Genomic DNA, 16,239 nt, shown 5'->3' with positions numbered 1-16,239 from the left:
CCTTCTTTCCTCCATTGCATTTGTAGACCCTCCGTCAAAAGGGTTGTAGTTTAGAGTCATGATCAAGTATCAAACTCGTTCAATTTGTAGTGGCTAATGCTCACTTTGTACCCTGTAAGTGTTGAGACAGTTACATTATTGATGAATTGTCAGATGTGAAGAACTGAGAAGTCAGCATTCTTGCAAGGTTAAATTTTCATACTAGCTATTTTAATACGCAGTTTGCTTCATGGTAACCGTAGCTTTATATACAGGTGTGGAAATACAAAAGACACTTCTAAAATACGTATTCTCGATATGTTTTATGGCAGCAGTATGGACTTAATTGGCACTTGGCAGAACTGGATAATTTGGTTATGAGTCTCTCACCTGAGATGACATGGTGCCAAAACAGATTTCTGCCAATGAGGCCTTAATTCCATTCCGGATTCTCTCATATTTTTAGACTTTTTTTTTTTCTTTTCCACTTTATAATTAATGTTATTGCTGCCTCAGATTTTCATGGTGAAAAGATTTAGAGGTTAGTTTTAAAATGTAACTGCTGTTTCAAATTTAATTTCTGCAGCACTTCAAGGACTTAATACGCTTACGCCGGACTGCAGAATGGCCTCGTTCTACTTTGGATACAGAAGTATCAACAACCAAGGAAACTCCAGAAATTGAACCACTTCCTTTTACACTGGCACATGAACGTTGTATTTCTGTAGTGCAGAAGCTGGCACTGTTTCTCCTGTCCATGGACTTTACTTGTCATGCAGATTTACTTCTATTTGTTTGTAAGGTAAAAATGATAATGGAGTATCACTCTGTAGTTGCAATTAAATTCACTTTCTGTTACTGCTTTTTTGATGGCTTGATGGTAAAAACTGGTGGCTTTATTTAGAAGTTCTAGTCATTTCTGGTGAGGTAGTTTTTGTGATATGCCACCTTTTCTGTAACGTATGATATGGTAGCTTCAAAATTGTGTAGAAAAGGTAACTTTAAAAATATTTTCATATAATTACACTTGTAAAGTTCTAAAATTTAATACACTGATTTACATGTGAGCAAAATCTAATAATAGTAGAAATAAAACTTATCGCACATTTCTATAGTGTTAAATATGAAAAAGCATATATTTCTTTATTTATAGGTTCTTGCTAGAATTGCAAATGCTACAAGACCAACAATTCATTTATGTGAGATTGTTAATGAGACTCAGCTGGAAAGATTATTACTGCTTCTCGTTGGAACTGACTTTAACAGAGGAGACATCTCTTGGGGAGGAGCATGGGCTCAGTATTCTCTGACTTGTATGCTGCAGGATATTCTAGCAGGTTTGTTTTAAGATCATATTTTTCAAACTGCACATTACACTTGAAACAGTCTTCTTTTAATGTTCAAGGGTTTTTTATTACTATGTTAGAATCCAGTGACACTATTAAGTTAATGGAAAAATAAAAGAGATTAGTGTGTAAAAACAGAAAAAGCAATTTAAAATTGCAATTACAGTCAATCCTCAATTGGTGACTTGTGCTTTGAAAAGTTAATATGTATATGACCCTGATTATTTGAAAATTATTCAGAACTCCTCCCCTTGAGGAAGTAGCCTTTAAAGAATACTGAGTTAGATGAAGAAAATGAGATAGTTGGCCTAGACGCTGGGATGTTAATTTGTAGCTGGAATAAATTTTGAAATGGAGTTGTCTGCTTAATCTAATACACAGGAGAGTTGTTGGCACCTATAGCAGCTGAAGCAATGGAAGAAAGTGCTTTGGGAGAAGATGCTGGAGCGTCGGCTGGGGATTCTGATGACTCTCTCCAGCAGTCCACAGTTCAGTTGGTGGAAACAATTGATGAGCCTTTGACACACGACATCACAGGTAGATTATTTCATAATCTTGACGTATGTATGTATATGGAAAAAAAGTATAAAAACCTTTTGCTTTTACTCATCTGTCAAAATATCAGTAAAGGATTTTTGGTGAATGAGTAATTCTTCAACTTAGTTTTACATCTGATCAGTAAAAAATGGTTATTTTTCAAATGATTTTTAAAAGGCGTCTTGATTGCAGTCATTAACTTTTTCCACTAAGAGCTATAGTATTAAATCCTTAAAATTATCCACTAAGTGTATGATAGAGCCATGTTTTATAATTTGTACTTTGTAGTGTTAATAATCTTTTAATCATTCAAAGGTGCTCCACCTCTGTCATCTTTGGAAAAAGATAAGGACATTGAACTTGAATTACTACAAGACCTGATGGAAGTTGATATTGATCCTTTAGATATTGATTTGGAAAAAGATCCCCTTGCAGCTAAAGTCTTCAAGGTATGACACACCTGCATTTTCAGGATAAGCTTTAAATGTGAAATAGTAAAATCTTTTCTATCTTATCCTTCTTTATTAGTGGTATTTGATGTCTTAGACCTTTATCTTTTTATAAAGGTTTAATGTAGAACGGCAGAAAAGAATGTAAAGATTGTGGTCACATCTAAGATGTTTTCATATCCCAGTTGACCACAAAATATTTTGCTTTTGCAAGAAGATATCTGTATAAACAAGAGGTTCTCAGTTTACTCATACTTTAACATATGTTAAAGACAACAAAAGAATAATATAAAGGAAAACTAAGATCTAGCGTTGTTCTTTTTTATTAAGAATGCAGTGCCATTTGCTCCTGCGATTGATCTTAAGAGTTAATACTGCTAGTATTGTGTTTACAAAATTCAGCAGTAGCCAGTATTCAAACCAGCTTCAGACTATGAAGAGAAGCAACTGACTTAAAAACTTACTCTACTGTGGAACAATTATTAAATGCTTTCGTACTTATAATGGAAGTTAAACATATCGGGGTAGTAAAATTACATTTAGATGTCTTGGTATATATTCAAGCTGTATTAAAGATCAAAAATATTTGAGTTGTAAGTAAACACAACTGTTCATAATAATAGAATATTCAGTCTCTTTTCTCTGTCCGTAAGGATGACACTTTTCTTTGAAGTTTTCCCACTCCTCTTGCTATTGACTTAAGCCTTCAGCCTGATTCGAATTAACATTAATTCTCTTTTTTACCACTTTTGAGACTAAACTAAATTTTCTTTTTTTTCTGTATTTCCTCATATGTCCTTCCACTGATTACCTGTCATGTAAAGTTGTTTGCTTTTTTTAAATCTCAGCGTACGAAAATATTCCACTTACTGCTTAATTTTTGTGTTACTGATGTTTCCCTCCTCCTTTATTCTACTATAATTTCATTTGGCAGTACTCCTTATTACACTTCGTTGAAGGTATCTTCATGATCCTATTGCCTGATTGGATGTCCTTTAAACAACAGCCAGGAAACCACTCATTCCTAATCCTTTTTAAGATTTGCTTCTGTTTCTGTAAAATGACAGTTGATACTGGATCTTGCTATTAAAATGACAGGGATACACAGATTGCCTTCATTCAATCTTATGTTACTGCATTTTTTTTCTTGTAATCCATATGGTTTCTAAGTGGCTTCAGTTATGATACTTGAGTAGAAATTATTCAACGCTTTCTTTTGCAAAGCCCAGTACAAGTAATCCTGGAGCCTCACTGAGGCTTCAAGGTGCTTTAATAGTACAGTTGATAATACAGTATTCTGTTTCGATAAATACCTTCTCAAAATATCTGTGTGATACTGCAGTTCCAAATTTTTAGTATGGTACAAATGTGTGAATTAAAACAGATTATAACACTTTTTCAAATTGGTTTCTTGAATCTTTGAGACAGTTGAATTATTAGAGTCAATAAGGATTCAGTAGCTCATACTGCAATAAAAACTGAAGCAAATATTTCTAAAGCTATTGGGTCCTATCTTCTGGTTTTAATTTTTTTGGTTTCTTGTCATTTCAGTGCTTGTTGGTGGTCATTAAAAATTTTATCTTTGGATTTGGGGACTCTAAAGGGTTGATGGTTTGTGTTTTTTCTTGTTTTGTTTGTTTTTTAAGCCTATAAGCAGCACCTGGTATGACTACTGGGGTGCCGATTATGGCACCTACAATTACAATCCTTACATCGGAGGTGTTGGAATTACAGTTGCAAAACCACCGGTAACTACAGAGAAAAATGGATCTCAAACTGTGAGCGTATCAGTCTCTCAAGGTAAGCAATGAAATAAAGTCCTATTCAGGGTCCTTTTTCTATGACACTGTATTTGACACGATGCATATCAAAAGTCTCTACGTGCATTAGATGGGAAGAATTAAATTTTCTATATGCTACAGTTTTTCTGTGGTAACTGAGATAATATTATGTGAAGTTTGTATTTAAAACAGCCTAACATAGCAGAAAATCTTATTTTCTAACATTTTTTAACACATGCTTATAGGCAGTTTTAAATCATCCCTGTTTTCTCAGAAAATTTAGGAAACTCTCTTCTAGTTGGCTTATATTTTGGATAGTTGGCTCTAACCTAAGGAATGAGGTGGCACACTTTAGTTTGGAGGAGTACTACTGAACTGGAGTGGTAGATCTTTACCCTGCCGCACAGCAGGGAAACAGCTTTTTTGGTTCTTGTTTGAGAGCTTATTACCTTAGGAAAAACAGGCTACATGAGTGATACTAAAGCAATTGTGAAAAGAAATATGCGTGTGTTTAACAGAAATTTAGTATTTCACTAATTACATATTTCACGTCTGTAAGGATCTTACGTTCAGTTCAGAGTATAGGTTTCCACATTCTGCTTCTGTCATATGTGAAAGTGAATCTTCTGTTAGTGACACAGATTTTTTTTCCACTTTAATGTGGACTGTATATCTCTATCGCTTGCACAGGAAGTTAGAGTATCTAATTATATATGTCTTTGATATAATTCTGTTTTACTGTGTTTGTTGACTTGTTTAGCTTTAGATGCACGTCTAGAAGTTGGACTTGAACAGCAGGCTGAGCTGATGCTGAAAATGATGTCCACCTTGGAGGCTGATTCCATTCTACAAGCGTTAACAAATACATCTCCTACATGTAACTACATGTCAAATCATTCTCTTTACATAATGATCACGATGCTTTGAAATCTGTTCTATTTTTTTCTGCAATCACTTAGCTTAGAAAAAGTTATATTTGATTTGAATTTTCTTTTTAGGCTGAGCTTTAGAGATTTCTTTATTTAGACTTTTGAATCATTTGTAAACATATATTTAAGATATTTTTGTGAAGTTCGTTAGATATGCAGGTTTCCTCTTACAGTGCATATAATAGTACAATGGAGGAATTGTTTTCATTTTCCAATGTAGGTGAAAGTGAATGTTAAGCTTTCTGTTTTTGTGGAGCTTCAGTCTTGCATTCAGTGTGAAATTTCAGCTGTTTGAAGGCTGTTGTGCACTGGACAGTTTCATATGTTCAGTGATAAAAGTGAAAATATTTGAATATAGTTTTGAACTCACCTGTTCAATAAGCCTTATGATATAAAAACACTCATGATGCTGATTTATTTTTGAATGTATTTTCAGTGAGTTGCACTTCCCATCTTGTTAAGCTTTGCTTCTTTGTAGCTCCCTGGGTACTGTAGTATGCATGCGGTCATCAGTTGAATATCTGAGGATGAAGTAGGTTTAGTGACATCCTCTGGCTTGATTTTTCTCAAAGTTTATTAGTAACTACAGTACTTTTACCATAGTGCATGAAAGAGATGTTCCAGTTGTTTGTCTTACCAGGACACTCCTATAATATGTTTTTGGCAAGAACTGTGAAAATGTATTTCTGTGGTCTCACTTTCCAAATGTGTTTTTTGGGAAGATGGAGATGTCTGACATTCAAGTATGCTTTTCACAGTATGATAGTCAATAGTCCAACTCAACTGAGCACTGAAGATGTTCTTGTAAATTGTAAAATAAATATCTTTCCCTTAAGTATAAAATGCAAGGAAATAAGTATGAAATTACTTTTAGCAACTTCTACAAAACAGTTCATGGGCGCTTGTACTTTGTTTTGTTTTCTAGTAACCCAGTCTCCTAGTGGAACAGATGATTCATTGCTAAGAGGATTACATGCTGCTAACCAAAATGCCCAGCTGATTGTACAGTTGTCATCTATACCTATGCTGAGCACGTGCTTCAACAAACTCTTTTCCATGCTACAAGTCCACCATGTTCAGGTATAGAATTAGGAACTTTGAAATGTTTTGATAATATTTCTCTCTAAATTTGAAAGTTGTTTTCCTATATTTCTTACTACTTAGGTTGCAAGCAACCTGTTATGTGCTTTATTGCTTATGAAGTTGTCATAGACAACAGTACCAATCACGTAATAGAGAAGCTGCTGAAAGTTTTTATTAAATAGGACATTTCTTGTTACAGTGAAAATGTGGGTATACGTTTTCATATTTAAAAACAAGTTACTAAGTCCGCTGAAAGATGATCGTTAGCTTGTTAGTGAAGAGTACTGCTAAGTGTGCAGTCTCCATCTTTGGAGGTTTTCAAAACTCCTGGATAAACCCCCGAGCAACCTTGCCTGACATCTTAGTTGGACCTTCTTTGAACAGAAGGTTGGACTGGATAACCTCCAGAGGTCCCTTCCAACCTGAATTATCCAGCTTTGAAAATTATGTTTATCAGAACCTTTAAATCCAGTAAAGGAGTGTGTGTGTGTGTGTGTGTTACCAGTGAAACAGTAGCACCTGAGAATATAGATGAGACACTTAAAACAGAACTTTTTATGCTCTGGAGTTCTGGAAAAAACACTTGTTCGGTCTGATAATGTTTTGTTGGTTTTTTTTTCCCTTTTTTCAGCTTGAATCCCTTTTACAGTTATGGCTCACATTAAGCCTAAATTCCAGCTTCTCTGGAAGTAAAGATAGTGGCGCTGATATTTTCCTTTATAACGCTAACAGAATACCTGTCATTTCCTTGAACCAAGGTAAAATACATTAAATATGGGAAATAAATTTTCAAGAAGTGTAAAATAAGATTTTTTTAAGTACTCCATTTTTGCTAATAAACAAAAAGTATTAAAATAAGTATTCTTGATAAGATTGATGTTGGGATAATTTCTGTGTTCTTACTAAAGAGCTCTTGGGCTCATTATCTTCTTAAAATGAAAAATGTGTAGCTAGTGTGTAATTGAGAGATGATTCCTTGAATTTGCATGATCTCCTCAGAAGTTAAGTTGTAAAATTTGTGGTTCTTAGTTAATCATTAATCCCAAGAGAACTTTTAAAAAGACACTTGTTAGTCTAAGGTGAACTGTGCACCGATGTGTAATTCTCTGACTAATTTCTTCTCCTTGTGTACCATCCTGTGATATCTTTATTATGAAAGGAGTGGTGTGGGAGGAAGCTCTAATATGTTTTAGGCATCAATCTACTAATATAGTATGTGTCAATTTTATATATATATTTCTAGAAAGTTATTTCTAAAGTTTAAAAAATCTGTGGTACGTTGTTGTGATAGTCCTAAACATAAATGCTTGCTATAATGAACCTATTATGCTGACTTTCATGAGAGCATTTTGAAACCAGAAATATCAGAGGCTTCTTCTCCTAATTTCCTGGAACAATAGTTGTCAAAACAAAGTAAATACAACAGTAATAATAATTATAATATTAATAACAATAAATATAGAACCTTGCAGTAAAAAAGACATTTCTAGTAATACCCAGAAGATTAAAGCTTGGAAAAACATCTTTTTCTTGACAGCTTCGGTAACTAGCTTCCTGTCAGTTCTGGCATGGTATCCTAATACTTTACTCCGGACGTGGTGCCTTGTGCTTCATAGCCTAACTCTCATGACAAATATGCAGCTTAATGGTAAGTTGTGCATGGTTTGGGTTTGATTTGTTTGTTGTTTGGTTTTTTTATGTTGCCTGTTTTGGTGATGTGCAGATGAGTGTTGATTCCCATCCAAAATACTACCAGAACTTTCCCTTTATCATTTTATCACTGTTTTTCTAAACACTTGGATCTCAAAAGCCTTCTCAGAGAACCTCCTTAAGTTTGCTTTATTTAGTTGAAAGTCATTATTGCCAGCTGATACACATGTTCACATGGAGCCATTCTGTTTTCCCCAGTCTTATATTTAAAAAGAGGAAAGGGGAAATGGAAAGGAAAAAGGACAGTACTTTTTCATATCCTGCCATCAATTCTAGATAGCATTTTACCTATTTGTATTTTACTGGTAGTCTCTTTGTACCCACTTCTGACTACTGTACTCTGAAGTTTACCTTTTCAGTCACCATTTATTTGAGATCAGTGAATTAGAACATCTTGTCATGAGAAATGAGGTGGTTCTAGGTATCTCATTCCGATATTATTTTCAAAGCTGTTTCTTGTTTCTCCAAAAACTCAAATCTTTCAAGTAGTAACCAAAGCTTCTTAGTTGAGGTTTTTTCCCCACTTGAGTGTCATGCAGATTCTTTTGGAGAACTGTCCTGTGTTGGGATTTCATCAGCAACCACTGTCTAGGACAGGTCAGTTCATGGTCAGGAAAATATTACTTCGTTATGCTATTATGCGCAGATAAATGCCTTCAGAATGAGAGCTCAAGCTGTGTAAGTTTTGTACTCCAGGAGCTCATACCCGAGGAGTGCGAGAAACTTTTCAGGGATAAACCCAACACTCCCAGCCGTTTCTTTTCAGAACAATGACCTTAATTTGTTACAAGATCCAGGGACAAATTTTGCAATGATGGTGTTTAAAAACAGTATTTGATGGGTGACATCTAGAACCATTTGATGCCATGTCAAGGAAGGTGGGTAGAAGCAAATCTACAGTGACACCTGGCTAAGAACAATTTCTCAGAGCTACAGATGCTCTACAGTAAACAGCTGTCATCTGTCAAATCGTTCTCATAGTGCATTTGCTCATCTGTTACTTCAGCAAGAACTATTTGTGCTCTCCTCACATGCCCTTTTGCTTATCTGTTATTGTTGTCACCAGAAATACTGTTTTGGGTGCAGTGTTTTGAGCATAAACACTACCTGACAGATCAGATAATGTCGATGCATCATGAAATCTGAGTTAGGCTGTCAAGCAAAACATGTCAGACTACAAATATAACACAGAAACAAAAAGTGGGGTTTTATATTGTGGTTATATGTTCAGCTGTGAAATAGAAACTATAAAGTAACATAGGAAATAATGAAGATGTATTTATTCAGTTATGGCATCGACCCTATCGTGAAACAGTAGAAAAACTGGAGTCTTCTAATCCTGAAAGAAATGAGTTGAGGTTTAGCATGTGGACTTGGCTACTGCTTGTCAGGAGGAGTTGGGCTGGGACTGTCAGTTCTGGAGAAGTTCTGATGTAACATCTGCTTGTGGTAAGATGTCTTAACAAATAGCCAGATTTAATGAAGTAGTTACAGTACAGACCTCACAAGTGAAGGTGAACACAGGAAAAAGCTGAAGCTTTTTAAAATGACATTATCTTCAAAGAAACACCAAGTGAACAAATTAAGTGGGATGAAATTACACCTTAAATGTGCCCTGTTCAGAAAAATGCATGCATACACATTCGAAAAGCTGCAGTTTCAATGGAAAAGATTTTCGTTTTGTTTTTTCCAACCCAAACCATGCTATGGTCCTCTGAAGGTACCATTCAGGAATGCAGGGAAGCACAAATGTATGTCCCCTTTTCAAATAAATAGGTAAAGATTTTAGGTGCTTTGTACACTTATTTAAAATTAATTTGGATATTCAGTACTTTTGGACAAACTGAAGTGACATCTAGCTCAAAACTGAAGTCATATGCAAAGTTCGAATGATGCAGTTATGTTGAAATAATGGAAAGTTACAGAAAAGTGAAAACAATAACCAAATTCATGTTAACTTCTCATTTTGGTTTAGTTATGTCAACTGCAGTTAGATGTTATTTAGTCATAGTGATTTGTCTTAAATTTCAAAGTAGTTTATAAGTGGAGCTTATTTCAGTAATGTAACAGGTCTAAGTATGCATGCAACAGCTATGAGCGTAGCAAGATAGTGTTCTTAGTGACCTGAGTGTCCGTTTCCTTTTGACTTTGTATCATGATATATTCAGAGACTCTCCCAAAAAACAACCAACCAACTCCCCTCTCCCCCACCCCCCTGCAAAGACAACCTACAGACTTAAAGGGAAAATTGATGTATTGTATGCTTTACTTAAGGAAATGTTACGGGGGGCAGATTCAGCAAGGGAAAATAAACTTGGTCAGTTCACTGAGGCTGGTGTTTCCAAGGTACATCCTGCAATGGAAAGCTGCTCTTTTGGTCTGAAATGTCCAGTTTTTCGTTCAGAGAACCTGTGAAATTGTGTGCTTATTCTTTACAGACTTGTGCCCCAGCCAGACATGACCTGGCCTTTTCATCTTTTGCACTATCAAATGTAAACTAGAGCAGGTCTATTGTCTGTGATACCATGGGATTGGAAAACTGCGGATGCTTTCTTGCATTTATTCAGCTTCAGCTATTGCTGTACCATTGGTCATAGCCATACAGGCTTGTTGCGCTGCTGATAAATCAATGCAAAATGGTTTGTATAGCTGTACAAGAAATACTTTCAGCATTACTTTTCTGTATTCATCTAAAGCAAGAAATCTGTTTATAGTTTGAGAATAAAATGGCATTTGATAAGGGGAAACCTTACTGTGAATTATCTTCTTCCATCCCCCCATAAGGATTTCTTCACATAGCAAGTGTCTTTCCAATGCTGTTTTATTTCATTGCTCTGAAAGCTTTTCAACTGCAATGGAAGCAGTCAGGGTTTAATTCTGTGCTTGATGGAGATGTTTCCCTCTTGGTTGGGATCTTTAGTTGAACTTCTGTTGGTGTGAGGAAAGTATTGTGAATGATGAGGACTCTGATAAACAGAATGGCTAGAAAGTAGTTCAAGATTTGGTTGTCTTAAAAGCCTGCCTAATAAAGAATCTTATCTTGGGATGCAAAGCGTTGTACCACAGCATCATCTCCTCTTGAGTTAATCTTTTATAAATGATGAGATAGTCTGAAAGAAATCACTTCTTCAGCATATAGTAACCTGTAACTTCATTTAGATACATGTAGTATTCTAAGAATATGTATTTTTGTTCAGTGGGTAGCTATGCTTTTTTCCACTTGTGTGTTGAATTGATTCTTTATACCACTCCTGAATGAGTAAGACTTCACGTTTACTAAAGCTCATTTGCTTGATCATTGAAGGGTATATTTTAAGTTTAATTCTGATTCTTACCTGTTAAGCTCCCTACAGTTTTAGTCAATGATGAAAAGTCTCTGAATGTGTTGAGGTCAAAAATAACTTGATTGTTTACAGGATAATAGAACATGTGATCTCAGTTGGACAAACGAGCAAATGTGCTTAAGCCTTATTAAAGTGTTGGACTAGCAAAGGGAAACAAATCAAAATGTCTGTATACGTTGCGTCTACAAAATGAAGCTCTGCTTTCAGGAATACTGCCTTAGCAAGCTTGGAACATTGATGGAACAGTTTTGAGGGTTTGTATCTGTACTTAATGGAAAACTCTGCACTCAAAACTCTATTCCTGAGAAAGCTTTCAGTAGCTGACTTTTCTGAAAATACTTATACATCACAAAATAAGTATAAGGGATATGCAATATAAATGTCTGATTTAAACTTAATACTTAAGTTTACAGATTTAATTTTTATGTCTTTATTTTTAAGCTGGTCCAAGCAGTGCCATTGGAGCTCAGGAAAGTACTGCCCAATTGTTGGTGTCAGATCCAAACCTCATTCATGTGTTAGTGAAATTTCTCTCCGGCACTAATCCTCATGGGACAAATCAACACAGTCCACAGGTAACAAGCAATTAAAACAAGAGAAAAGTTCTTTTTAATAGGATTTCAATACACTAGATGTGTATATGTGCTATTCATAATATATTATATCTTTATCCTTTTTTTAATGTGTAATCTTTGTTGCTTCTGATGAGCAGCCATAGGGAGGTTCACACTGGTAATACACTGAGTAGTGATTGTACATTTTTGCAGCTATCTGGAGACTTGCCACAGGGAGAGGATCCCATGCAATATGTCTGTAATTGTGTTCCATGTTAGGGTTTCTTGGTTGCATGTATGAAAAAAGTAATAAGAGTTCAGCTAATTTCCTAAAATCTTGTTGATTCACGATATAAGTGCCTATGTAGATTAAGTTTAATTATCTAATAATTCCAGAATATGAAATTATGCTTTTATTTTCTGCCTGTTTTCTGAAATCATGCGATGTCTACCTTTTCTCCTCAATTCAACTGATTTATTTTTTTTTTGCTTTTTGCAGCAAATTTTTCGGAAAATACATGGTATTTTCCAGAACTTAAACATTTTGTAGTGCCACTAATTTAAAGCATTTCTATGTAAATGTGTAGTTCATTAAAAAACATTCACAATAGCACAGAAATGTATTCTGTGTGAAGCATAGTTTGCATTGCTGAAAAGATAGTCTTAAGCTGCAAAATAAGTCTTAGGCAAAGAACCGAATTATTTGCTTTTTACTTATGGTTAGTAGTAAAAAAACACATAATATTAATGGATATGGAATAATTCTCCTGTGAAAACTGTGGATTTTTTCAGGAAGTAAATTAAGATACGTAATACTTTTCTGTTCTTAGAAAGTGTTCTTGTTAGATGCTACTGAATGTTCTTGAAGAAATTTCAGTTTATATAATACTTAGGAAAATTTTCCTCTAGGTTGGACCAACAGCGACACAAGCTATGCAAGAATTTCTTACTCGATTACAAGTGCACCTTTCTTCAACCTGTCCTCAGATGTTTAGTGAATTTTTACTGAAATTAGTTCATATACTTTCAACAGAAAGGTAAATCTTAAATATTATTTTTCCTTTTGTGCCTTCTTTGTCTTCAAAATCTGTGCAATTGTGAATCACAAGTTGTATATATCCTGCCTTGTCATACTGTCAAGTTATATATGGATGAAGATCATGCGTATTGCTGCAGCATCTGGGCTGCTTCTGGCACATGGAAGAGTGAGACTGAAATCCACACACAGCTGCCTGGGTGTGAGGGACAGTGACTAGAAGCACTAAGCAGTTGGTTGGACTGATTTTAGCTAGAGCTAAGATATAGGCATCGTTAAAGTATTCTAAAAGGCCTGAATTAATGAAAGATGCTAAAAATTTTTTGTAGATTAAAATAAAATAGATGGCTTTTATAACATGGTAGAATTAAATACAAGATTGCATAATCCTATTTATGTAATATCCGTATTTGTTGCTTTGTCTCTTTTCTTTCCTCTTCTCCTTACCCAATGGTGGAAAACCTCCTCTATCCCACTCTACTTCTGGAGCCTACTGATGTCTTGTCACCTCACTGGTATAGAGACGGAGTGCCACTGGCCAGGGAGGGATAAGAGCTTACAGTTTGTCTTTCGGAGTGCTGCTTCTTCAAGGCTAGGTCAATGGGCACAAGACTGTTGTATATACAGCCCTACACCAGTTATATGGGCTGCAGTATGTTAGGAACTATTGTTTATTTTTAGTATTGCTGTTCTGCTCATCCCCAGACAAAGGCTTCATAAAATTGGGGATGAGCTCCCTCAGTTTCTGGCTTCCCAGTAGGTGACACTTTGGTGTTATCCATTCTCTAATCATACAGAAAACAGTTTCAGCCTTCTCCGAGCATTTTATCTTAGTAACTTAAATTGAATGGGTGGTGTTTACTCGGTTACATTGATGATTGATCACTTATACAAGAAATGTCATAGTACAATAAAATCGTTAATTCACAATGAATCTTGGAATGCGTGTCTGCATGCCATAATTTGAAATAAGCTGATTAGATCACTGAAAGGATAGTTTTTGAAAGGTGTTCGATGTCTTATTGAGACAAACCAAAGGTGGGACTGAAATGTCATAGAATGGAAGTAAAGCACCAGAAGAGGATTTAGGTGGTTAGTTCTAAAACCTCAGGTAATTATTGAAGTATACATGACTTATCAAAACATAAGATTGATTGTGAAGAGAAGCCATATTTTACTGTTAGAACTAATTAAATGCCAAGTATCTTCTTCAGTGATGTTTCTATAAACTGTTTCGTTCTATATTTAGTTTTAAAAGTTGTAGTAAGATTAATCAATGTCAAAAGTTGCAGAGAAATGTATCAGTGACTTACACTTAAAGAATTGGCACCAGTTCTATTTTAAACATACTAATTCAAAAGGTTCATTTTATAGTCCACCAACATACATGTAAAAGCAACTGAGAAAATAAACATATCCCTAAAAGAGATCTTTCAAGCAGTCAACCCACAAGCACCAACCTGTGATAGTTTGAGTACCTTTTCATGGTCTTATGTCTAGTTACTGTTTAGATAGCTAAACCTGCTCATTCTTCTTTCTACCTTGGGGAAGAGGGCGGGAAAAAACAAAACCAAATAAAACCTATGGGAAGAAAAAAGTCATCATGATTTCTTGTTAGAAAACAAATGATTCTGATGATACTAAAGTGTTCGATGACTTCTTCCCGTTAAGTTTCCCTGCAAACATGTGAAACTTTTCGCCCACAACCAAACAAGACTGTATTCCAAGCCTATACCTACAAAGTTATCTGAATGATTAAAAAAAAATTATAGATCCTAGACTTTTTCAAAGGAAACTTTATTCCTCAGTGGTATCTGGAAAGTAATAGCATGAGCAGGTTTTGCAGTCTGTGTAATGACCAGTATATTAGAGAGTTATGAATGCTTGACTCGTATGAATGATCAGATTGGGCGTCAACATGCATTTCTGAAAATGGCTGGATTTTTAATTATTGCAAGTCTGGTGTGCTTTTTGAGTCTTAAAAATAAAAATCAAGGAAAAAAACCAACCAAAAATAATAAAAAACCCAAGGGGGTAAAAAAACCACACCAAAACAAAACCCCCATAAACCAACCCTGTTTAACTTGTTAATATTGGATAATGGATTTTTTTTTTTCTTTCTTTTAGGGGTGCTTTCCAGACAGGCCAGGGACCCTTGGATGCACAAGTGAAACTCTTGGAGTTTACCCTGGAACAGAATTTTGAAGTTGTATCCGTTAGCACTATTTCTGCAGTAATTGAGTCTATAACCTTCCTTGTGCATCATTACATTACATGTTCAGACAAAGTGATGTCTCGCAGTGGCTCAGACAGCTCTGTGGGTGCTCGAGCGTGTTTTGGAGGGCTTTTTGCCAATATTATCCGTCCAGGTGATGCCAAAGCAGTTTGTGGAGAAATGACAAGGGATCAGCTTATGTTTGATTTGTTAAAACTAGTGAACATTTTAGTTCAACTGCCGCTTTCCAGTAACCGAGAATATAGTGCTCGTGTTCCAGTAGCAAGCAGTACTACAGACAGTGTGTCTGATGAAGAAAAGGTTTCAGGAGGCAAAGACGGCAATGGAAGCAACCCTAATACTCAAGGATCGACTGCCTATGTGGCAGATTTGGTGTTAGCCAACCAGCAAATTATGAGCCAGATTTTGTCTGCACTTGGCCAGTGTAACAGCAGCGCTATGGCAATGATTATTGGTAGGTATTTCATAAATAATTTGCACCTCTTTCCCCAAGGGTAGAAACTCCACAGCCACTCTGGGCAGCCTGTTACAATGTTCAGTCATTCTTAAAGCAGAAAAGCCTTTTTCTTATGCTTAAATGAAATTTCTTGCGTTTCAATCTGCCTGTCACATGCCTCTATGCATAGATTAGATTTAGTCTTCAGTTTGTATTGTAGACAACGTTACCTCAGTTGTTATCTGTGTGCTGCATTGTTTTTCTTTCTGAAAAAGACAAGTTACAATTGTGGCCTTCTCACAGAATACACAGACTTCTCTATTCCTGTGTTTTACCAGAAATCTCATTAACATCATTGTCTGGAAGTTCCAGTGATGTATTTGTGGGTGGGATCTTCCTACTCCAAAGAAGTGAGAAAACTGATGATACTTTAAACGGCAGAATTGCTGTTTGTCAGACATGTACCTAAGGCACATTTTCTCAGAGAGATTATCTTTGACTTGCTTGTGAGCTGTGTTGATAGCATATTTTATTAGCATAAATGAAATGATAAGTGATAGCAGAGTTTATGAAACCGTTGACTAGAATACTATGAAAGTCACGGCATGCACAAAACTTGAAAAAAATTTTGCAGCAGGATAGGCAAAGAGCTTGTGCTCCCTTTCAGGCATAGTAGTTGTGAAATTTTGTTTACTTTATAATGATTCTCTTGTTTCGAAGAAAGTACCTCTGGCCTTTTCTGTGCTAGTCTCTTTTAAACAGATGTGAAACTATTAACCAGTGCTATTATCAGAATCACAGAATCGCTTGGTTGGAAAA

At 35.5% G+C, this 16,239-nt stretch overlaps 1 protein-coding gene across 1 annotated transcript in view; it reads left to right on the top strand.

Annotated features, from left to right (window-relative positions):
- The window catches only part of BIRC6 (baculoviral IAP repeat containing 6), a gene marked incomplete at its 3' end in the record, with an annotated part of 69,353 nt that extends 53,915 nt beyond the window's left edge, over positions 1 to 15,438 (top strand). The window contains exons 34-45 of the mRNA XM_010194080.1: positions 566 to 781; positions 1,133 to 1,316; positions 1,707 to 1,862; positions 2,178 to 2,311; positions 3,958 to 4,111; positions 4,853 to 4,969; positions 5,947 to 6,101; positions 6,736 to 6,862; positions 7,642 to 7,752; positions 11,600 to 11,733; positions 12,622 to 12,749; positions 14,876 to 15,438. Coding sequence (XP_010192382.1) covers positions 566 to 781; positions 1,133 to 1,316; positions 1,707 to 1,862; positions 2,178 to 2,311; positions 3,958 to 4,111; positions 4,853 to 4,969; positions 5,947 to 6,101; positions 6,736 to 6,862; positions 7,642 to 7,752; positions 11,600 to 11,733; positions 12,622 to 12,749; positions 14,876 to 15,438 — 2,179 coding nt within the window. The remainder of the gene's footprint in view (positions 1 to 565; positions 782 to 1,132; positions 1,317 to 1,706; positions 1,863 to 2,177; positions 2,312 to 3,957; positions 4,112 to 4,852; positions 4,970 to 5,946; positions 6,102 to 6,735; positions 6,863 to 7,641; positions 7,753 to 11,599; positions 11,734 to 12,621; positions 12,750 to 14,875) is intronic.
- Positions 15,439 to 16,239: the final 801 nt, after the last annotated feature.

This window comes from Mesitornis unicolor, unplaced genomic scaffold, assembly GCF_000695765.1.
Source record: "Mesitornis unicolor isolate BGI_N332 unplaced genomic scaffold, ASM69576v1 scaffold28410, whole genome shotgun sequence".
NCBI lineage: Eukaryota > Metazoa > Chordata > Aves > Mesitornithiformes > Mesitornithidae > Mesitornis > Mesitornis unicolor.
Note: the sequence above shows the minus strand (reverse complement) of the source record. Positions and strands in the feature narration are given on the sequence as shown.